The following is a 23,620-nucleotide window of genomic DNA, read 5'->3' as shown; positions in this document are numbered from 1 at the left end:
GCTAACCAGCTTCACTTCCTGCTACTCTAAATGAGCAGGGGCTGTCAGTTTTCACTGAACATTGAGAGAAATAGAAAGAGCAGCTAGTTGGCATGTGACTGTAAGTTTGCAATTTGGATATAAGCTGTCACAAACGGCAAATGACTACTCAAACTGCTTAAAGGGATGTCCACTACTCGGACAACTCCTTCTCAATCACCATAGCTGACATCAAGAAGCAGTCAGAGAGCAGCAGCTGTTCTCACTTCTTCAGTGTGTCAATTTTGTCTGAAGGAGATAAGAGTGAAGTGACCATTGACTGGTTGTAGAGCTCTTGAGAATGTCTCTAGAACCAGATGTGAGTATAGCTGTTATTATTTTACATGGAGGAATATAGTGAATGAGAATAAGTTATCTGATTACTGGAAGAGAGTACAGTTCAGATCAGTGGCACGACCATGCCACTGTCCAAACTGTCAGTCTTCAGGACAATGCCGCTTCATGCAGCCAGTAAGACGGGAGGCAGAGAAGTTTTGAGCTCCTCAGATTAATTATGAGGAAACCTCTTTAAGGATTGCGGTATCTTTGGAAAATGGAATATTTTGAGTACTAAATGAATAATTAAACGGGTTATCCAGCCATTTGAATTTTTATAAAAGCAGCAAGTTATTAGTTACTGAGTAGAGATGAGCGTTGTTCTACTCGAACTGTTCGCCAATCTCAAATTCGAGCTGTTTTGGGCGGTGTTCGAGACGGTCGGCGAACACGAACAATTTGAGAAAAATTCGGCTGTTCGAGGTTATGTTCGATAACTGTTCGTGCACCAAAATCATAACTGGATTTTTTCTCAGTAATGATGAAAATTAATGTTAATACACAGTTTGAGTGTACAGCGGGGCGGGGGGAGGGGCAGGGGATGGATCTCTGCAGGAACAATGAAGATCTCCATTTTTTTTTCTCTTTCCCGCATTTGCAGTGGGGAGGTGCAATCTGTCAGCCTATCAGCAGCGCACACACGGAGCGAAGTGCTTTTTTTCACACAAGCAAGGGCATGTGTGATTGGCAGTGTATGTCACATGTCCTTGCCCTATAAGACCAAGCCATTTTCCCCGTCGCCACCATTTTCTCACTGCTGCAGCTGCGTGTTAGACGGCACCGCTGTTGCTGTGTGCGCTATACCTTGTTAATTTCAAGCCAATTTTCGCACAAATATACAGATAGCTTGGGAGTAGGGAATAGTTGTGATTGCAGTCCTTTTAAGGACTAGGTTACAGCATTTCCTACGACTTTTATCAGGCAGGTCTGTGCTCTTAAATAGATAGATTGTGGGAGTAAAGACTAATTGTAATTGGAGTCCTTTTCAGGACTAGGTTACATCAGTTCCTATCAGTTTTTGCCAGGCAGGTCTGTGCCAGTGCTGTGCAAGTTTTTTTCACAGCATTTGGCTGAATCTAGCAAAGCTAATCCTTTTTGGCCTATTGCAGAGTGTGTTAGTCAGTGGAGTAGCCTATCTGTGTTGCAAGATATACCACCTGTGTATAGAATACCAATTTTTTTACTGCACCTAGTGAAGTAAAATCTTTTGGGCATAGCATCATTCTATTAGTCCATCTATACTGACCTCCATCAGGTTGCAAACTGAATATAATTTTTTTCTGCATCTAGCTCGGAAAAAATATTTGGGCTTCTAGCAGTGTGTGGGACTTGGTCTATTAGTCCATCTATACTGACCTCCATCAGGTTGCAAATTAAAAATAATTTTTTTCTTCATTTAGCTCTGAAAAAATATTTGGGCTTCTAGCAGTGTGTGGGACTTGTTCTATTAGTCCTTCTATACTGACCTCCAGCAGGTTGCAAATTGAATATAATTTTTTTCTGCATCTAGCTCTGAAAAAATATTTGGGCTTCTAGCGGTGTGTGGGACTTGGTCTATTAGTCCATCTATACTGACCTCCATCAGGTTGCAAATTAAAAATAATTTTTTTCTGCATCTAGCTCTGAAAAAATATTTGGGCTTCTAGCAGTGTGTGGGACTTGGTCTATTAGTCCATCTATACTGACCTCCATCAGGTTGCAAATTAAAAATAATTTTTTTCTTCATTTATCTCTGAAAAAATATTTGGGCTTCTAGCAGCGTGTGGGACTTGTTCTATTAGTCCATCTATACTGACCTCCATCAGGTTGCAAATTAAAAATAATTTTTTTCTGCATCTAGCTCTGAAAAAATATTTGGGCTTCTAGCAGTGTGTGGGACTTGGTCTATTAGTCCATCTATACTGACCTCCATCAGGTTGCAAATTAAAAATAATTTTTTTCTGCATCTAGCTCTGAAAAAATATTTGGGCTTCTAGCAGTGTGTGGGACTTGGTCTATTAGTCCATCTATACTGACCTCCATCAGGTTGCAAATTGAATAAAAAAAATTTCTGCATCTAGCTCTGAAAAAATATTTGGGCTTCTAGCGGTGTGTGGGACTTGGTCTATTAGTCCATCTATACTGACCTCCATCAGGTTGCAAATTAAAAATAATTTTTTTCTGCATCTAGCTCTGAAAAAATATTTGGGCTTCTAGCAGTGTGTGGGACTTGGTCTATTAGTCCATCTATACTGACCTCCATCAGGTTGCAAATTAAAAATAATTTTTTTCTTCATTTAGCTCTGAAAAAATATTTGGGCTTCTAGCAGTGTGTGGGACTTGTTCTATTAGTCCTTCTATACTGACCTCCAGCAGGTTGCAAATTGAATATAATTTTTTTCTGCATCTAGCTCTGAAAAAATATTTGGGCTTCTAGCGGTGTGTGGGACTTGGTCTATTAGTCCATCTATACTGACCTCCATCAGGTTGCAAATTAAAAATAATTTTTTTCTGCATCTAGCTCTGAAAAAATATTTGGGCTTCTAGCGGTGTGTGGGACTTGGTCTATTAGTCCATCTATACTGACCTCCATCAGGTTGCAAATTAAAAATAATTTTTTTCTGCATCTAGCTCTGAAAAAATATTTGGGCTTCTAGCAGTGTGTGGGACTTGGTCTATTAGTCCATCTATACTGACCTCCATCAGGTTGCAAATTAAAAATAATTTTTTTCTTCATTTAGCTCTGAAAAAATATTTGGGCTTCTAGCAGTGTGTGGGACTTGTTCTATTAGTCCTTCTATACTGACCTCCAGCAGGTTGCAAATTGAATATAATTTTTTTCTGCATCTAGCTCTGAAAAAATATTTGGGCTTCTAGCGGTGTGTGGGACTTGGTCTATTAGTCCATCTATACTGACCTCCATCAGGTTGCAAATTAAAAATAATTTTTTTCTGCATCTAGCTCTGAAAAAATATTTGGGCTTCTAGCGGTGTGTGGGACTTGGTCTATTAGTCCATCTATACTGACCTCCATCAGGATGCAAATTAAAAATAATTTTTTTCTGCATCTAGCTCTGAAAAAATATTTGGGCTTCTAGCAGTGTGTGGGACTTGGTCTATTAGTCCATCTATACTGACCTCCATCAGGTTGCAAATTGAATAAAAAAATTTTCTGCATCTAGCTCTGAAAAAATATTTGGGCTTCTAGCGGTGTGTGGGACTTGGTCTATTAGTCCATCTATACTGACCTCCATCAGGTTGCAAATTAAAAATAATTTTTTTCTGCATCTAACCCAGCCAATAGTTTTGGCCTAATACCACAGTTTGGCCACTCAGCTCTGCTCGGTTACCATCCATTGTTTTTTTGTGCAAACAACTCCAGAGTTGTGAATTAGTTAACCACCAAAATGAGTGGAAAAAGGCCTGCTGCTGGTGGAAAGGGGAATAGGCGTGTTGGGAAGGGGAAAAAAGGTTGTGTCCGTGGGGTAGGTGCAGAAGAAAGACCATCTTCCAGCCAAACTAAAATGTCTACTTCTTTTAGCGGACAATGTGATAAGATCCCTTTCTTACGGCCACGCCAATCGCTACAAATTCCAGATGAGGCACAAAAACAGCAGGTGCTTCAACGGATATCAAGTGCTCCTTTAAGTGGGCTCTCCTCCACATCAACTTCAACATCACAAATACTCCAGTCCTCAAAGGTGTCACCCAAATCGCACTTGCTTCCTCACAGCTCCCAAATCTCCAGCTGCCCGTCTGAGTATGAGGTAGAACAGATGGTTGAGTCTGCAGAGCTGTTTACTCATACTATAGCCTGGGAATCAGAGGTCGACTCCAGCGCTTCTGTGAATCCAGACGAGGAAATGATCTGCACTGATGCCCAGAATCTTTATGAGTCGGATCCAGGACCAGACGCAGAAGGTTCTGACCATAATGTAGACCCTCATTCCCAAACTGTAACTCCTGTTGGTGGAGACAATGAGGAAGACGATGATAAGACTCAAATACCTGATTGGAGCGACAACTTTAGTTTTTTGTCAGGGCAGGAACAGGTTGGCTCTGAGGACGACGGGTGTGATAACGCACAGGGTGATGATGATGAGGTCGGAGATCCCACTTACTGTCAACCCACAGTCAGCCAAGAGATGAGGTCAGCAGAGGAGGTGGAGGAAGATGCTAGTGACGACGAGGTCAGGTTGCGCCTTCCTGGACAGAGACGTAGTACTGGAAGCACGTCAACAACTGCATCCTCAAACACAACTCTGCCTCTCACCACAAGTCGTGGTGGCTCTTCAGGTCGCATGGGTGCTAAGCCTTGCATAGCCTGGGCATTTTTTCAGATCGATAAAGATGACCCAACTCGTGTTATCTGTAACATTTGTCAGCAAAAGCTAAGTAGAGGCCAAAAAATACATAGTTTGAGTACTTCATGCATGAACCGGCACATGGACATGAAGCATAAGTTGCAGTGGGAAGCTCAGTGTGCTACAATGCGGTCTAGCCGGCCGGGCCAACCACCGTCTGCCATATCTTGTGCATCCGCGGCCTCTTCATCCTCTGTGACTGGGGGGACAGCAGTCACACCTGTTTTGGGGCGCAGACCTGCCACCTCTTTACCCGCAACAGCCAGCGTGATTGGCAGGTCATCATTTTCTTTGGAGGTGGTAACACCAGCTGGTCTTGAGCGCTGTCCGACATCGATAGCACCACCTTTGGATCAAGGCAACCTAACATGTCCGCCTGCATCTTCCTCACAGACCGGCAGTTTGCCGGGGACACCCTTATCAACCCCGTCTAAGCACAATAGCCAGCCCTCGGTCCCTCAGATGTGGACAAGTAAAAGACCATTTCCTCCTAGCCATGAGAAAGCTAAGAGGTTGAATTTCACCATCTGCAAGCTCTTGGCTACAGAAATGCTGCCTTTCCGCCTGGTGGACACAGAGGATTTTCGAGACCTTATGTCCGTCGCAGTGCCCCAGTACCAGATTCCCAGTCGGCACTACTTCTCAAAGAAAGGTGTGCCTGCGCTCCACCAGCATGTCGCACACAACATCACCGCTTCTTTGAGAAACTCTGTGTGTGACAGGGTGCATTTCACCACAGACACTTGGACGAGTAGGCATGGACAGGGGCGTTACATGTCGCTGACTGGGCACTGGGTAACTATGGTGACAGCAGGACAAGGGGCTGCTGTCCAAGTCTTGCCGTCCCCACGAGTTGTGCGTCAATCCTCTTTATGTCATTTTTCCTCCACTGCTTCTGCCTCCTCAACCTCCTCTCGGTCTTCCACCTGCACCCAAAGCCTGTCTGGTCATGCCACAAGCTTTCTAACTGCGCAGAAGGGATCCTGCACACCTCCTTACTATGCTGGCAGTAGGGCTCAACGTCATCAGGCGGTTTTTACATTGAAATGTCTGGGAAATGTGAGTCACACAGCTGAGGAGTTGTGGTCAGCTCTGGAGAACCAATTTCATGAATGGTTGTCTCCACTGGACCTGAAACCAGGGAAGGCCGTGTGCGACAATGCTGCAAACCTGGGTGCGGCCCTTCGCCGGGGCAATGTCACACACGTGCCTTGTATGGCTCACGTGTTGAACCTGGTTGTCCAGCAATTTTTAGCCCACTATCCCAGACTAGATGGCCTTCTGCAGAGGGCACGGTCGCTGTGTGCTCACTTCCGCCGTTCGCATCCCGCAGCTCAGCGACTTACATCTCTACAGAAGTCGTTGGGCCTGCCACTTCACCGGCTAAAATGCGATGTGCCTACCCGGTGGAATTCAACTCTGCACATGTTGCAGCGACTGTGGCAGCACCGACAAGCCCTGGTGCAATACGTTCTGACGTATAGCCTGGGCCAACGAGATTCAGAGGTGGGGCAAATCACGCTGGAGGAGTGGTCTCAGATCAGGGACCTATGCACCCTTCTGCACAGTTTTGAAATGGCGACGAAGATGTTTAGTGCTGACGATGCCATTATCAGCATGACTATTCCGGTGATTTACATGCTGGAGCACATGTTAAACAGAATTCGGAGTCAGGTGGTGGCACAAGAGGAGGTGGAGGAAGTAGAGGAGGAGGAGTTGTATGCGGAAGGGCTAACATCTGCAAGGTCCAGACGGTCGGCAGCACCAGGGCGGCAGGCATGTGAGGGTGGGGGAGATGATTTTACCAGGGCGCATGGTAGCAGCCAAACTAGTGAGGAAGGTGCAGGAGCCCAGGAAGAAGTGGAGGACGAACTGATGGAAGACTCATCAGATGAGGGAGACCTTGATCACATTTCTGTTGTGCGAGGTTGGGGGGAGAGGACAGAGGAAGGAAGCATGATTGTTACCTCGCCACCAACACAACAGGGACTTGGTGCTCCTGGATGCGCAACACACATGAGTGCCTTCTTGCTGCACTACCTGCAACATGACCCTCGAATTGTGAGAATTAGAAATAATCCTGACTACTGGGTTGCCACACTGTTAGATCCCTGGTACAAAAGTAAATTTGCAGAAATTATTCTTGTCATAGAAAGGGATGCACGCATGCAGGAGTATCAGCAGAGACTGTTGCAGAATCTTACATGTGCTTTTCCACAAAATACCAGTGGTGCACGTAGTGAATCTCACAGTTCCAACTTGCCAACCATGGTCTGTATGGAATTGTTCAATAAAGGGCCCAAAATTAAGATAACATAGATGGGAGAGGTCTCTATGAATAGGAATTCCTAAGTATTTGATACCCTGTGAGGGCCAGGCAAAGGGAAAGTTGGACTGGATGGAATCCTATATGGATTTAGGGAGGGAGACATCGAGGGCCTCAGACTTCGCTGCATTGATTTTAAAATTTTACCATGTAACAAAGTGATCTATTTCAGCCATAACAGCAGGGATGGATATATGTGATTGAGTGATATATACTAGGACATCATCAGCAAATAGAGAGCACTTGTACTCGGTGCCTCCCACCTCAATCCACCTAATATTGGGGTTATGGCGAATTGATGAGAGCAGGTGCTCCGTCACTAGGATGTATAAGAGAGGGGACAGAGGACATCCCTGCCTTGTCCCATTGGTGATTGTGAAAGGTGAAGAAAATGTTCTGACGCACCCCCTGGGCCTTGTGACACCCGGAGCCGGACCCTTTTTGGTGGATGCTGGTGGTTGTAGTCTTCGTGGCGGCGATCCGGTTCCGTGGCTCAGGGCGGTCAAACCAGTGGCGGAACTATTTATGTGGTTTTGATGTTTAAATGTCCGACTACGCCACCCGTGGATTGCGGTCAGAGTGAACCGCCGCTACAGGGCAGACCGCTAAGGCTGGTGTTGTGGGTGCAGCAGAGCGTAGCATAACTCCCCACGGGAGGAGTATAGCCTCAGGGCAGTGTATGCGGAGGATGGGGGTGATGGTGCAGGGCAGCAGCAGTAACGACACGGAGTCAGTGATGCAGTTCAGGGCCTTTACTCACAGTTCTTATTATCCAGACCACGTCTGCAGGTAACGGCTGCCCACGTCGTACTGTGCTCACCAGGTGAGGGGCTCAGACAACTCCCAGATAACTTTGGAGCGCTTCACAGGACCCCCTTTGTGTGTCCTTTGTCTGGCCTTTCTTACCAACACTTCTGTCCGGCTGCCTCGGGCCTCCTCTTGGTAAACTTGGCGCCAGTTTCCCTGACCCTATGTGGTGCCTTCCTAGCGGGTGGAGCAAGGGGCTGCGCCACATAAAATGTCAGAGCCTCCGGTTTCTAGCTGAGGGTCGTTTCCTGCCTCCACTAGTTCGGGGACCGGTCTCCCCCTTTGGCCTGACCCCTCCACGCAGGTGGATTCGGGCGTGCGGTGGCGACTCGCCCGTCCGCACCCCTGGGATCCCTTCATTCCTCGTTCCTGGAGCCTTCTCCGCTCCTCTTCCTTCCTTCTCCCTCTTGCAGGCCTGGGCCTCTGTTACTAGGCCCGCCTCCGGAGCAGAGCTCATGCAGAGCCCCTGCTCCCTGCCACTTCTGCTCAGACTTCTCTGCACTGAACTAAGATGGTGCCCACCTTTTATACTCCCTTCTCAATGCACCCAGGAACTGCTTCCTCCCTGCTCCTGCACTGCAGGGTTCCCCTTCCTCAGTGTTCCCTCCCCCCACTCCAGCCAGGGACAGGGACTGTCGTGCCCATCTCAGGGGCATATTGGTCGCCCTGCCCCACGGCAATGTGGTGTAATGCATGCAGGTGTCGGGTCCTGATCCACACTCCATCCTTATCTGAGAGTGAGATATCACACCTCTGGGTGAGGTGCAATACGTCTGTAGCAACCGAGCCCTCGGTGCTACAGTTCCATTTATCTTCAGCCTAGGTGACATATTGTGATACAGGGCCGTGATTTTGGCTATAAAAGGGTCCCCTAGACCCCTACCCCAAGCTTTTTAAGAGAATCATATATGGCGTGCCAGGAGACTCTATGGAATGCTTTCTCAGCATCCAACGAGAGTATCTACTTACAAATTTTTAACTGCATCTAGCCCAGGAAATACTTTGTGCCTAGTAGCAGTGTCTGCTAGTCAGCGGATTATCCCGGCTGTTAAGCAAGCTACACCACCTGTAGTTTGGACACTTAATTTTTTCAAAGGAAATGCTTCGGGACCACGGGATACTTAGTGAAGAGCATCAGGAGGCACCCCAAGGCATAGGGGCTGGGACTGGCACTAGGATGCCTTGCGGTGGACAGCCGAGCTCGATCCTTATAAAAGCTTTTTAACTGCAGCAGCTTTAGTGGACGCTACTGGAGCTGGAATTACGCGGCTGCTGGCATGAGACTTGCCCTCCAATAGATCCTTGTAAATGGATTTAAAGTGTATTCATTCAAATTAGAGGGACAATTTAAATTAAAAAGCTTAGAGCTGCCTCCACCACAGGGGGGCTCTCTCGACCCACCAGCGGACAGGCACCAGTATTGGGAGAGGGGGGCTGGCCGTCAGGGTTCACCGCGGCTCTGGCACAAACCCGGCGACACGGAGGTGGCACGGGCAGGAGCGGACTGGCCGTCTCGGCTTCTCACTTTTTGGATTTTAGAAGGGCATGACATGCCTATATCTGTGTCTCCCCCTCCTTTTACTCCTCCACCTCTTTTCTTTTCGCATGACTATATGTACTTGTCACTTTTCCATGTGTTAGTTGTGTCTTCTGAGCAGTTTGTCAGCTTTTGGACACCTTTGAAGGTGTTTTCTATGTGTTTCTATGTGTTTTTGTTTGCCTGCCATTGGTTTTAACGGTGTTCGAAGGTGTTCGACGAACAGTTCGACGAACAGTTCGGCGAACACACGGGTGTTCGACGAACCGAACCGAACTCGAACACTACGGGGGTGGCTCAACATTATTACTGAGTTTACATTTTGGAAAATTGTATGTAATTATTCAGTTACCGCATAAGCAAATAAAATGAAAAAATGTCATGATAGTTAATAAACAGGTCATTGATCAAAATACCTACCACCTTCTTCATCAATGTCATAAGCGTTATTATTGTTATTAGTGTTTGTTTCAAGTTTCTCGCCTTTCTTTGATTCCTGTAAACCATCTGTTAAATCTAAACCAAAAATAAAGAGCAATAAGACTTGTTAGTGTGAATTTTTATGAGAAGTCACTTTGTATAATGTCAATCTGAAATTGGAGGTATATGAAAGTCCAATAAGACTCCATAGAAACAATTTTATTATACCTCTGTGCACGTCGAAAATACAATTTAACAGCACTTTGTAATCACACACAGCTCTCCAGTGAGATCAGTGAGGAGAGAGAGCAGGGTTGTCTGTTTTTACATGTCTCACACTGACAAAGTGATCTAAGCTTTTGTGGGGGCATGTTCTTTTTTCCCCACTATGTTGCTATATGATTGGTCAACCTCATACAAGAGAAGAAGTACACGCCCCCAGAAAAGAAACTCTGGTAATGCCCCCTTGGACTTAACATAAATTATAATCTAAATTTAACAAGCTAATATCTCTGCAACAGAGAGGTGAAATGATTAGCCACTATGAAATGCAGCCACCATTCCATGATATGGCTAGTTTAATATGTTCAAACTGATGAAAGGTCCTTGTTTAAGGGTTTAGTTCAGGACTAAGATGATTTTCATTCAAAAACTTTTAATAGCATTAAGTTTAAAATATTATCAGCCTTTTTCTTCCCCTATCTATCTCATTTATAATCCTATCCAAAACTGATGCAACAGAAATATAGGTGTAAACCCCTAAACCCTATTAAATATTAGATATCAACTCATAACCACCAGGCGCAACTGTACAGCCAGAGATCACTTTATCAAACTAGAACACCAGCAGTACCACCTGGAATGTCACAGGCATGCTGCCATTAACATATAAATAACCCTTTTTCAAAGGGTATTTTTAGAGCTTAAATAATGTTGGCAAACTGAATTTAACCAAGGAAGGAACATTTTTTCATCTCTACTGTGGTCACCAGTTTGAAATTGCATTGAACAACCAGCAGAACGGTAGCTCTCAACTGGAATACACATACTAACTCATGATGACTAATGTAAAGTTTCACAATGAATACATATATCAATATGTTATTTGTAACTAATTTTACTTATGTTTTAATATTACGATTTTTATCTCAAAAATCATTCACCTTGATTGAGTAATGGTCCATCTATAGCATTGTTGTTGTTATTGCTGTTGTTGTTGTTGCTGTTGTTGTTGTTTTTATTCCTGTTCTTCTTCTTCTCCTCCAAAAAGTCAAACACTGCATGAAATATAATGTTCTATAAACAATCCAATCTACAATATAACTACATTTGAGCCAAATATAAGACCTAAATTTCCTTTTATAACATTTAGAACATATCCACTGCAGGATCATCACTGGATTGTAAGAACCATATCTGCCATAGACTTGTAAAGTACAATCCAAGTGCATGCTCATCCATTGGTCCATATATCTCCCCCACTCTGCAATTGTCAATCAGAAGAGGGTTTCTGGGTGGTGAGACATCCACAAATTGCTCAAAAGACAACTGAGAACTCAGATTATAGCCTTTTGTTTTTAAATATAAAAATCTGTCCGATAAAACTTCTTCATATAAAATAAACCATACATACCAGTTGTTGCAAGGTCAGGATAAACCCACTCCTTAAAAGTCCCATTTTCATCGGTGCGCAGTGAGCAAACTCCATTGAGTTCTCCTGTTGTGGTTTTTTGTGTCCTCCCTCTGATCTGCTGGCAAATCTGTAAGGAAGAATAGGGAATATTTCAAAGTTTCCTAATTTAAAGAGGTCTCCTGTCTCGGACGAAACTACTTGGTGAGATTGTTCCATGCTTACATTTTATAGATCAGCACTAACCGTCCATCCTTATGTATCTAAAAGCACTCTATGGTCTCATGGACCCATCTGTCTATTAGCAGTGCTTTCTAACTTCTATGACCACTGCCACGTAAGGTTTCTGGCACTGAATTAATTTAAATATCTTTTGATTCATTTTGTCCACTACTGTGATCTGTCTAGAATAAAATCAGGAACTGTTGATGTTTTTATTGATGTGTGTGTTACTTTGTTAGTTTTAACTCGAGACTTATTAAAAGTTAAGTTTTATTTACACCACTCACCTTGCTGACCTACATATCAGTATTTGTAAGCCAAAACCAGGAGTGGGTGATAAATACAGAAGTGGTGACTTGTTTCTATTATACTTTTCCTCTGATTGTTCCTCTCCTGGTTTTGGCTTACTGTGGCGCCCCTGCGGGTTCAGTCGCCACAGAGGTAGTGCATCTCAGCCAGAGGTGTGGTATCTCACTCTCAGGTAAGGAAGGAGTACTGCTCGGGACCCTAACACCTGCATCCAACACTACACTACTCCAGACCATCAAAAAGGTCATAAACATAAACCACCTCAATAAAGATTTTCAATACCCATAAAAACCTGCGTTTACGTAAACCAGATTTTTGAAAAGAGGATGTAAAACAAATAATATTTAAAAATTATTTATTTTTATTACATCAAATTTAAAAACTTCAATAAAAACCATAAAAAAGCAGTGGCATGTTGATCCCATGCAAGAAGTCATCCAATTAATGAATCACAATGTTAATACAGAAAACACTGCACTATTGCACAAGAAAAAAAGGGGGAAGGGTGATGTAAACATAAGACCAATAAATATAATATTATAGTGTCAATTACCGCTATACACATAGATAGGTCAAGTATTAATCAAATAATTATTGTCCCCATAGAAAATATTATAAATATATAATCCACAGTTTTTAGAAATATATATAAGTGCAGAATTTCCATTCAGCAATGTGCTATGGATTGCAAAATTCTCAAAGAGTTCATGAAAATATGACTGATAGAAGTACCAATAAATTGATTACAAGTGTAAAAGTAAGTTTCCATCAGTCAAATTATTAAGTCAGACTATTCCAATTTATCAAGACAGCGCTTAAAACGATAAGTACTCATTAGAATCATGCATGAACAATCAGCATCAATGAAGTCCAAACAATACACTTACATGAATGTTTCAGGAATATGGAGACAGTCTCGCAGGGATCCGCCTTCAGACCAGCAGGAGGGGCAAGATGCGTCGCTCTCCTGGTGAGCCCTGTCCCTGGCTGGAGTGTGGGGAACCAAAGTAGGGAAAACCATGTAGTTGGTGTGGGTAGAGGAAGAAGATTAGGGGAGCACTTGAGAAGGAGGATATAAAAAGGGGAAGCCATCTTGTGAGGGGTGGTCAGTCTGATGACTTCAGTGAGAGGAAGAGAGTGTGTGGAGCAGGAGATCAGCAGGAGCTCTGCTCAGGAGGAGGGCCTAGTGAGAGAGGCCCAGGACAGAAAGAAGAGAGGAGAGGATCAGGAAGGAAGGCTCCAGTAAAGCAGAAAGGATCCCAGGGGTACGGGCAGTGCTGGAGGCCACCTGTACGCCCGATTCTACCAGGCGGTGGAGGGATTGAGCCGCAGAAGGGGACCGGCCCCTAAACTAGCAGAGTTCTTCAAGTCTCAACTAGGTAACCGGAGGGTGCAGCATTTCAGGTGGTGCAGCCAAAAGCCACATCTAACTCACCAAAAAGGTGGCCATAGAGGACCCAGGGAACAGAGAAGACGTCGCCTGACAAGGTCCGTAGTCACTGGCTTAGGACACTCGGTGTGAGGTGCAAGAAGACGGCCAGAAGGAACACACAGAAGGGGGTCCCATTATGTACTCCGGGGGTACCTGCGGGTTTGCTGAACCCCTCCCTGAGTGAGCACAGGGCGACGTGGGAAGTTACCCTGGCCCTGGTAACTTGGAGTCTAAAAATCGTGAGTAAAACCCTGAAGACTGCACCCCACTGTCTCTGCGAATTATTACTGTGCCATCATCCCCTGCACTACACTGCACAGCAACATCTATAACATCACCATTTCCTGCCCTGGAGCTAAGCTCTGCTTGTGGAGAGCTGAACCAACTCTGCTGCACTAACATCGGCTCCAGAGGACCAGCTCCGCAGCGGCGGTTCCCTTTTGCCGCATACATCAGGTGGCGTCACAAACTTTATATAAAAACTATAATCCCCTTTCCCAAATTCCCCTTTTATTGACCGCCCTGGGTCACGGACTAGGTCACCGCCACTGTGACATCTCCCCTAGCAACGACCGGCCCGGCTACCGAGTACCCCACGACCCAGGGGGGCGCGTCATTACAAATACTGATGTAAAATACTGACCCATAACACTGACACCCTGACCAAACAATGATGAAAATTTGATCCAAAAAATATATATATGCTTTACACCACTTCAGTCAGTGCTTGTCACTGGTGATCTCAGACTACTATGTGACCATTTGGCCAAAGAAATCTAATTCCTGAATCTCTGATGTAAATGTAGATGATGTAAATTGGTAATGTAGTTTGGACATTTGTAGTGAGCATTGCAACCACAGAGAGATGATTTTAGTGAACAACTAAACCAAAGAAGACCTTTGTTTAAAGTGAGTACCTCCTCCAATTAGTGCTGCCCACTGATTCTGGAACAGTTTTTATTTTCTTTCTGTGACCTTCTGTTCCAAAGTTATGTCACCCGGTATAACTGGCCATATGCCACAGAAAGTCTCTGAGGGGGCAGCCGAGTATTAATTAGCCACCGTCAAATGAGATAAAATAAACGCTCACAGAGAAGTTCTATGGTATACATCCTGTTGGTTGAAGGTAATATGTGCATCTTCATTTGTGGGGGACATACGAGATAAAGGAAATCCGTCAGTGGGTTTTTACTATATAATCTGACAGCAGCATGATGTAGGAGCAGAGACCTTGATTTCAGCAATGTGTCACTTAGCTTACTGGGTGCAGCAGTTCTGATAGTCACAGTTTTCTCTGCTGCAGATGTAGCAGAGCTCAGTCATTGAGCTGTGTATAACCCGCCCACACTACAGCTTTCTGGGTACATTGTTAGTGACAGAGAGCTGATAATCAGTGCTGGAGGCATGGTTGGATTAGCAGGCATGAGGCCAGTTGTGATGTAGTGATAATGTCCTGCTGATAAAACACTGATTGTATTGAAACAGCAGAACACAGCCCAGTAAGTGACACATCGCTGGAATCAGGGTCTCTTCCCCTACATCATGGTGATCTCAGATTACATAGCAAAAACCTGCTGACAGATTTTAAACTATTAGACTGCAAATGGCACATATTTTGTTTTTGCTTCTTCTGTCTGTGTCTGCCTTATTACATATTGTGCTGCCAGCCATTTTATTTGTTTTTTTGTCTTATAAATGTGTTACACATTGCTATAATATGCCACATTTGTTGGGGTCTGACCACAGAGATCAATTCATCACTATTCACAAGAACAAAGTTAACATCAGCATTTGTGAAGGAATTACATCCCAGTTGTAATTGCTGTTCAGGAAAAAGTTCAAGGCTGCGTGCCCACTATGCGTTTTTCAAGCATTTTTTATGCGGATTTTCCGCAGCGTAAACGCTTGCAAAACGCTTTGTAATCCGTGCCCCATGATCCCCAATGAAAATCTGCATGTTCTGTGCCCATGCTGCGGAATTTTCCGCAGCGGAAAAATCAGCAGCATGTCCATTATTTGTGCGTTTCTGCATGCGGATTTGAGGTCCCAATGCATTTGGAAAACGCAAGTCAAATCCGCATGTAAAAACACTGCAAAAACCCATCAAAAACGCTTGTAAAATCCGCAAGCGTATTTACATGCAGAAACGCTGCAGAAATTTTCTGCTTCATTTCTGCATCGTGGGCACATAGCCTAAAGACGCAACTGAATTTCCCCAACATTGTGACTATATAAATCAGAATATCACCACTCATGTTCTAGCCATCACTTTACAATAGCAGGAAAACATCTTAAAAGTTTATTGTTATATAAGACTGTGAGACATTGTGTACCAGCTGTCCAACTTCTCAAAGAAGAGTTGAGCAAAAAGATTCATAGGACCTTGGTCCAGTGACCCCATTAGCAGTCCATGGCCGCCAGACCAAAGTTCTCTGAAACTTTTCTTACTTGTCTGCATCCCCGGCGCTTCTTCTGAGTGGTAGGCCTGGAGGAACATCATGTGTGCTTCATGCCGCAATGATAACATTGCTGGGCTTACTACAGAACAGGCACTAGTGATACCAGCAGTTAGGAGGGGGTGTGGAGGGCTCGGATCTGGTAGCCACAGACTACCCACATTGCATCTGGACCAGGGACCTGAAAATCTTTTTGCTTGATTCTGTACTTTCCCACTCAAACAGTGCTTACTGACAGCTGTACCTGTAGATAAACTCATACTAGACGCTATCTACCTTTGAATGTATTGTATGGGGTGGGCTGTGGGGAAATATACATATAATGAAATATAATATTCCTAAAGTAAACATTGACTCGTAAAAGATTGAATGCAGCATTTTGGCACTAATAATTAATAAGTAATAATAAAGACCTAAGAACAAAAGACACTGCCAGTACTAATCTACTTTTCAATTAATGAAATTCCATAAAACCCAACACTACAGTGCTAGAAAGCAGCAATGATGTAACTAAAAGAAATCTATCACCAGGTTGTTTCTATGTAATCTGAGAGCAGCATGATGTAGGGGCAGAGACACTAATTCTAATGATGTGTCACTTACTGGGATGTGATTTTCTGTTTCAATACAATCAGTGTTTCATCAGCAGGAGATTATCACTATAGGACAAAGTTCCCCAAGCATGCTAGTACAGCCAGACTACCACTACTGATTAGCAGCTTTCTGCCAATATACAGTGTACACAGAAAACTGCCAATCAGTGGTGTGGGCGGAGTTATATAAAGCTCAGCATTTCGAGCTCTGCTACATCTGTAGAAAAGAAATCCGGGACTCTATAACAACTGCTGCACCCTGTAAACTAAGTGACACATTGCGGGAATCAGGATCTCTGTCCCTACCTCATTCTGCTGTCAGACCACATAGCAAAAACCTGGTGACAGATTCTCTTTAAAGAAACTAGTCTATGAGAAGTGATATAGAGGAAAAGATTCACACATGCTGCATTCTTTTCACAAAACTGCTACGTGTCGGGTTCTTAACTGCATCACTTCAGTTTGTAGATTTTTTTTCTGTGATAATGTGGATGACAGATGTAGTAAAATCTTCTTGAAATGTTACTATTGCAACAGAATCTTCAGAACTACATGCAAACTTGTACAGGAAGTGTTCCCGGCCTAGGGTATCCCATCTTGTAAAACTGCAAAACTTCCTAGCAACTCACACTAAGTTTGGCCACATAATTGTCATGAAACCACGAAAAAGTGGAAGTCAATGACAGATATATCAAAATATATGGGTAATATGTCAAGAGGAAAAGGGATCCATGAAAAACAATACATACTGTAGTTAAAATCCAAATACATACATAGTTTTACTCAAAGATTTACACCTTAAAACTAATACAATGTCAGAAAATGCAGTGCCTTCAAAAAGGTGGAGAAGTCATCTAAAGACCCACTCTGAAGACTTCTCCTATATTATTGTATTGACTTACTGTTTTATGTGATTTATTTTCATGTGTTGCAATTTTCATAGTTAGAAGTGTCAGGGTTAACTGTTAGTGCCAGCCCAGGTTGGGAGGAGTTATATGGGCACATAGGAAGCTAGTTCCTGTTTGTTAGTTGTTGAAATCCTGTTTGAAGAGTTCCTATAAAGAAGTTTTAATCTCTTTAAAATGGATCCTGTACTCAATGATTGATCGAATAATTACAAGGTCTTCGTACCATCAAAACACTTGTTGCCTGAAAAGGGGTAAACAGCAAACCCCCGATCGTGCACACACACTCAGGGGTACCCCAACAGGCTCTTTTGGGACCACAAAGCAAACCTCGGCACTAAGGGTCCCTTACATACTGTGAAGACACGGGTCTTCCGTGGGCGTAATACTACTCAGACAACACATGGTGAGGGTAAAACAGTGGCAATACTTTATTGAACCACAAAATGGACAATAAACACATAGAACAGTCCCAGCAAATGCCCAAGATGGTATAACATTACACATTCCTCACCCTTCTGCTGGCCCGCCTGAGACAGAACAGCTGCGACTTTGGGACTTCCAGGGCCAACTACCTCAACCAGTTTTCCCCCTGATTCTGGTGGGCCCCCACAGAGAGGAGGTTGCGGCAAGCTTAGGAAGCTAGCAGTCTATCAAGGTACAAGGCCAAGAGACCCGAGGGTCCCACCCTGGCCTCTCCGAGAGTTTCCATGGGGCCAGATGACCGGCTGGTCCTAATCTGGCTTCAACGAATGTCGCCATGGGTTCCAAGTGACTGGAGGGTCCCACCTGGCAACCCCAAACAACATATCCATGGGGCCAGGTGACTTCATCAACCCAACCTGGTCTCCCCAAATGTATCCACGGGCTCTACGATGGTCAGTGGAGCAGATCCGTATCTTTCCAGTCAGGTCCATATACTCTTAAGCTGGAATCATGTAGAATCCAAATCTGTGTCTCTTTGGTTAATGCCATGCTTCCAAGCTGATGGTCTGAGAGAGTCTGTGATCTTTGATTCTCATTGTAAAGTCTCTTTCAATTCCCTGTGTCAAATCTCTTTGCAGCAGGATAGAAAAACTCTTTTTTATATTTACATATGTGGCTAAGGTCATCGGTCACAGGTCAGAGGCAAAGGTGTAGGGGGCTCACTCAGGTCTTATTGTTTGAGCTAATTAATTTACATAGTTGGTATAGCAGGGGGCTCTTGTAAATAAACATCATTGTTTCTGAACCAAGAGAAGACAACATTCAGGGTTATACAAATAGTATGGCCTTCTTGACCAGCCACAGAAATACACATACATTCACAAGTCAACACAAACACAATAGGGTATCTCTCTTGGCTTAACAAATCTAGAGTTTGGCTGATTAAGATTAGAAGCTGTATCGTCACACATACCAACACAAAGTAGCAAGTATTTGTGAAGTGTAAAGGAAATGATACATGGTTTTCTAAATATTTCACAACTATAAATCTGAAAATTATGATTTGCATTTGTATTCAGCCCCTTGAGTCAATACTTTGTAGCTCTAGCTCAGTTAGATTTTAGTGGAGAGTGTCTGTGAACAGTAATTTTCAAGTGCTTCCAAAGATTCTCAATAAGATTTAGGTCTGGACTTTGACTGGGCCATTGAAACACATGCACATGCTTTAATCTAAACCATTCCATTGTAGCTATTGTAGTATGTTTAAGGTCTCTGTCCTGCTGGAAAGTAAACGATGCCCCAGTCTCAAGTCTTTTGCAGCTTCTAACAGGTTTTCCTTCAGTATTGCCCTGTATTTAGCTCCCTCCATCTTCACATCAACTCTGACCTGCTGAAGAAAAGCATCACCACAGCATAACACTGCCACCTCCATGACACTGCCACCAACACTGATGACACCTGTTCCATTTTTTTCACGTATCTATTTAAATATGATCGTTTGAATGAGGCATAAGACTGTACATTGCAGCAGGTAGTGCTGCAAAGTGTAAAGGGAGTCTGTCACCCCAAACTGATAGGGGATATACTCCCTACTGAAAATTGCACCTTTAGTGCTCTAATTACTGCCCCTGCTTTGTAGAAACTTAAGTCTGATTAAAAAAAAGACTATTTAGGATGCTTGGTGCACCCTTGGTATGGCCAAGAAGCTAAGTGCACTGTTTAACTGACTAGATTGCATATTCCTGCCTCCTTCAGTGGTGATTGAGAGTGCTAACCTGACTGGAGCAAGCATTGTCTGCAGAGAAAGCTTAGGCAACCCAGGTCGATCAATCATCAGTGAGAGAGGTGTGCACGTGCAAAACCAGTGGGTGGAACAGTTCACTGAGCCTCTTGGCCACACCAAGGGTGCACTAAACACCCTAATTAGAAAATGTTTTTTTTTAAACTTCAATTTCTGTATGGAGAATGGAGGCGGCTATTAGAACACTAAAGGTGCAATATTTATAGGGGTTATATATCGCCTATAAGGCTGTGTGCTTAGTTTATATTGCCAGTTTGGGCTGACAGATTCACTTTAACAACCTATTATCCTATGCATCAAAAAGTATTCAAATGGGTAGCTACTTTGTTGCTCTGCATTTTCTAATTGATTGCTGCATATATGCACAAGCCCTCTCCAAAAAATGAACAGACACATCATGATCAAAAAACAATGATAAAAAAAGTGTGAATGCACCTTAAGGAAAAACCTTCCAGGCTGATCTTAAATAATGCAGCAGTGATTGTTATCACTTACCAACAAACTGTCTGAATTTCTGGCTTGGGAAACAATTGGATATGGGACGACTCTACGCACTTGGCCTTGTCCTAAAACGAGTAAGATACAGTATGTAAGTCAAATATCAGAATAACACAAGATGCTGATGATATATATCCTCTTCAATACTTGTGATAAGATTCACCCCAGATTTGGCAGTAGCGATACAAGTTGCTTTGTTCAAGGTCTAAATGGCATCTGCAGGCGTCTTTCAGCAGCAATTAATATACCGTGTAATAAAATAGCAATGACACTAACTTCATAGATTAGAAAATAGTAGCCAGTTTGTAGCAAAGCTTTCCTTCACCCAGGGCAAAGATGCAATTGGCTGCTGGTTTGCTGTATCTAAGTAACCGGGTTTAAAGTTACCTCCTATAAACACTATTTGCCAAAGGCAACAAAAAAAAACAACCTAAAGACCTTAAAATATAACTTTTATTTGACTAGTATAAAGGAATATAATTTTAAAAGTTTGCAGAGGTCAGTATAACAACTAGATAACTATCAACTATTGATGATGTTTTGATTTTGTGGGATGGTGATGCACTTTTATTTTCTGACTTTGTATCTATCCTTAACAATAACAAGATTGGAATGCACTTTACACAAGAAATTGGACATCAAACGATCAATTTTTTGGACCTGTCTATCTCTATTGATACCGGAGGAAATTTACATACAGATATTTATAGGAAGCCGACTTCGACAAATAATCTTTTGCACTGGGAAAGCTGGCACCCTCCATCTTTGAAAGCCGGAATACCAGTTGGTCAGTACCTTAGGGCAAGTAATTGTTCTAGTGAAACTACCTTTGACAGAGAAAGTCAAAAATTGTTTTGGAGATTCTCCTCTAGTGGATACCCTAAGAAAGTGTTGTATAAAGCCTTTAACAGGGCTAAAGGGACCAGTAGGGATAAATTGTTGGATGTCAGGCCCCTTGATAAGATGGAGAAGACAACCATCAGATTCAGAGGAACGCATGATGATAGAGCCACAGAGACCTACAACATCTTACAGAAATATTGGCCAATTTTAAAGGCCGATTCGGATTTGAAGGATATCATTGGGGAGTTTTCATCTGTAACCTATCGGAGAGGCAAAAATCGGAGAGAATTTCTGACACCCAGTCATTTCATGGTATCGGAGGACAGTTCTACAAGATTCTAGAAGAATGATAGGGGGTTCACACCCTTGTGGCACGTGTACTTTCTGCAGATATTTGCCCGTAACGAAGGAATTTATTAATTCAGTGGATAATAAGGAATATTTTGTGAGAGGTAACATCTGTTGTAAGACAAAAGGGGAAATTTATGCAATAATGTGCCTCTGTCCCAAGTTGTATATTGGAAAAATGGTTCAGGCATTAAGGAGAAGGATTTCAAAACATATAAGGTCAACTAATACCTGTGTAGATACACCTTTGTCGACTCATATGAGAAATGTACACACCCATAATCCTTTAGACATTAGGTATGGTGTATTAGACATCTAGTGTTGGGACTCCGTAGAGGCAATTTAGACAAAATTCTGCTTCAAGAAGAGAGTAGGTGGATGTACAGATTAAGATCATGCAGTCCTTATGGCCTAAACGAGGGTTTCTCCTTTTCCGCTTTCCTTCCCGATTGAATGGGTGACTATTTTATCTCTTTGCATTCAGTATTGTCTATTTTTATAATTTTTTTTTTATTTTTTTATGATTATTGCCAGAGTATTGAGTTTATGAGGAATAATGGTTTGTTGTCCTGCCATCAACATTAATGGATAATGAAATAACGTTATGGAATAAGTCTATAGTATATATGGGCTGTGCTTGTGACGCGCCCCCTGGGCCGTGGAGTACTCGGTAGCCGGGCCGGTTGATGCTGGGAGATGTCACAGTGGCGGTGATCCGGTCTGTGACCCAGGGCGGTCAATAAAAGGGGAATAAAGAAAAGGGAATATAGTTTATATATAATGTTTGTGATGCCACCTGTGGAATGCGGCTATTTGGAGCCGCCGCTGCGGTGCAGAACCTCTGGAGCTGATGATGACGCAGCAGAGTTGGTTCAGCTCTCCACAGGCAGAGCTTAGCTCCAGTGCAGGAAGTAGTGATTTTATAGATGTTGCTGTGCGGTGTAGTGCAGAGGATGGAGCCGTTAATAATCAGTCCACAACTTAATGGTGGTTTCCTCTTATCTTTACTTGCGGTGGTTAGGCAGACCGGGGCACGGGTACTAGCTGGTAGTAGAGGTCGGGGCGGGCTGGAAGCAAGTTGGGAATCCACCTCGCCAGGTGAAGTTGGAGGCCTTCTCTTTGCGTTAATCTCTTTGGCCCTGCTGCTTGTAGCTGTGCTGCGGCCCTCGTCCTTGAGTAAAACGTCTTTGTGCTCACCCGTATGGCAGGCAGCTCGGGCCTTCCTGGAGTGTCGCTCCCAGGTGGCGGTGCTGGGCCCTATGTGCTGCTGAGCCTCCGGGTGGCCTGATGGGGCCAGGAGACCTGCAGTCTCCTGCCCTCCGGTTTCTGCTGCTGGGCCTTCAGTGCCCCACAACCTCGGACTCCGGTGTCAGGTTCTTCTGCGCTTTCCTCTGGGGTGAGCTGCCGTGCAGCTCCACTCCCTAGGTCTTTCCTCGTCGACGTCCTGACTTCAACTCCTCTCTGTTCTCCTCACACTAACTAACCCCGCCTCCAGATCCCAGTTGCTAAGGGGAGGAGCTCCCCTTGCTGGTCTGGAGCCAGGAAAGTGTTGTATGCTAGCAAAACCTGATTAGGGGACCCCTCCTTGCTTAAAGGCATGGCATCACCCCTTGTGAGGGAGGCAATGCCACTGTGGCAACCGGACTCCTGGGGTGCCACACTTGACATCATGATATGGCTTCTATTATGATTATTGGTATTAATTGTGGTATGATTTATTTGCACTGAGGAGACTCTTGTTAGATCATGTATGTTTTTTGTAGTGAAGGGATTTGATGTGCACTTTATTTGGTTCACTATTATAGTGACTCCTCATTGTCATTTTCTGACAGTATTACAGTTATATCAATTTTACATTGTCAATTACGAGGGTCAGTCAATAAGTAATGCCTCCTATTTTTTTTCTCCTTAAATAAGGTAGTTATGTTAAATATTCGAATTTGGCACAATTCCTCAAACCTTCTTCTCCAATCCACAGCAATTGCAACTTCCTGCACCAACAGGTGGCAGGACTGTATCCGTTTGCAAAATGGCTGACATCGATGTTCGTATTAGACAATGTTCTGTGATTGAATTCTTGCATGCAGAAGGTGAAACGCCCATTCGAATTCATGAGAGACTGAAAAATGTGTACGGTGATGCAACAGTGGATGTCAGTACTGTTAGACGATGGGTTCGTCGCTGTAACACAGCTGAAGGGCCATCACTGATGGCTGACAAAATGGGGAGTGGCAGGCCAGTAACCGCAATGACTCCAAGCAACATTCAGCGAGTCAATGACATCATTCGTGGTGACCGCCAGGTGACTGCAGATGAATTGTGTGGCATTATTTGCCTCAGTAAAGGCAGTGTGATGAGAATTATTGGACAA

General features: G+C 43.7%; 1 protein-coding gene across 5 annotated transcripts in view; it reads right to left on the bottom strand.

The window, feature by feature from the left end:
• Nucleotides 1-23,620, bottom strand: part of LOC141234485 (integrin alpha-E-like) — a 356,506-nt gene that overhangs the window by 84,555 nt on the left and 248,331 nt on the right. For all 5 annotated transcript variants that reach the window (XM_073668020.1, XM_073668018.1, XM_073668016.1 and 2 more), the window contains exons 18-21: nucleotides 20,056-20,126; nucleotides 11,420-11,546; nucleotides 10,950-11,063; nucleotides 9,787-9,882 (exon numbers count right to left, since the gene is read on the bottom strand). In XM_073668020.1, coding sequence (XP_073524121.1) covers nucleotides 9,787-9,882; nucleotides 10,950-11,063; nucleotides 11,420-11,546; nucleotides 20,056-20,126 — 408 coding nt within the window. The remainder of the gene's footprint in view (nucleotides 1-9,786; nucleotides 9,883-10,949; nucleotides 11,064-11,419; nucleotides 11,547-20,055; nucleotides 20,127-23,620) is intronic.

This window comes from Phyllobates terribilis, unplaced genomic scaffold (genome assembly GCF_046119375.1).
Source record: "Phyllobates terribilis strain yellow unplaced genomic scaffold, ASM4611937v1 Scaffold_2__4_contigs__length_985480577, whole genome shotgun sequence".
NCBI classification, from domain to species: Eukaryota; Metazoa; Chordata; class Amphibia; order Anura; family Dendrobatidae; genus Phyllobates; species Phyllobates terribilis.
The sequence above is the reverse complement of the archived record's forward strand: the minus strand, read 5'-3'. Positions and strand labels throughout refer to the sequence as shown.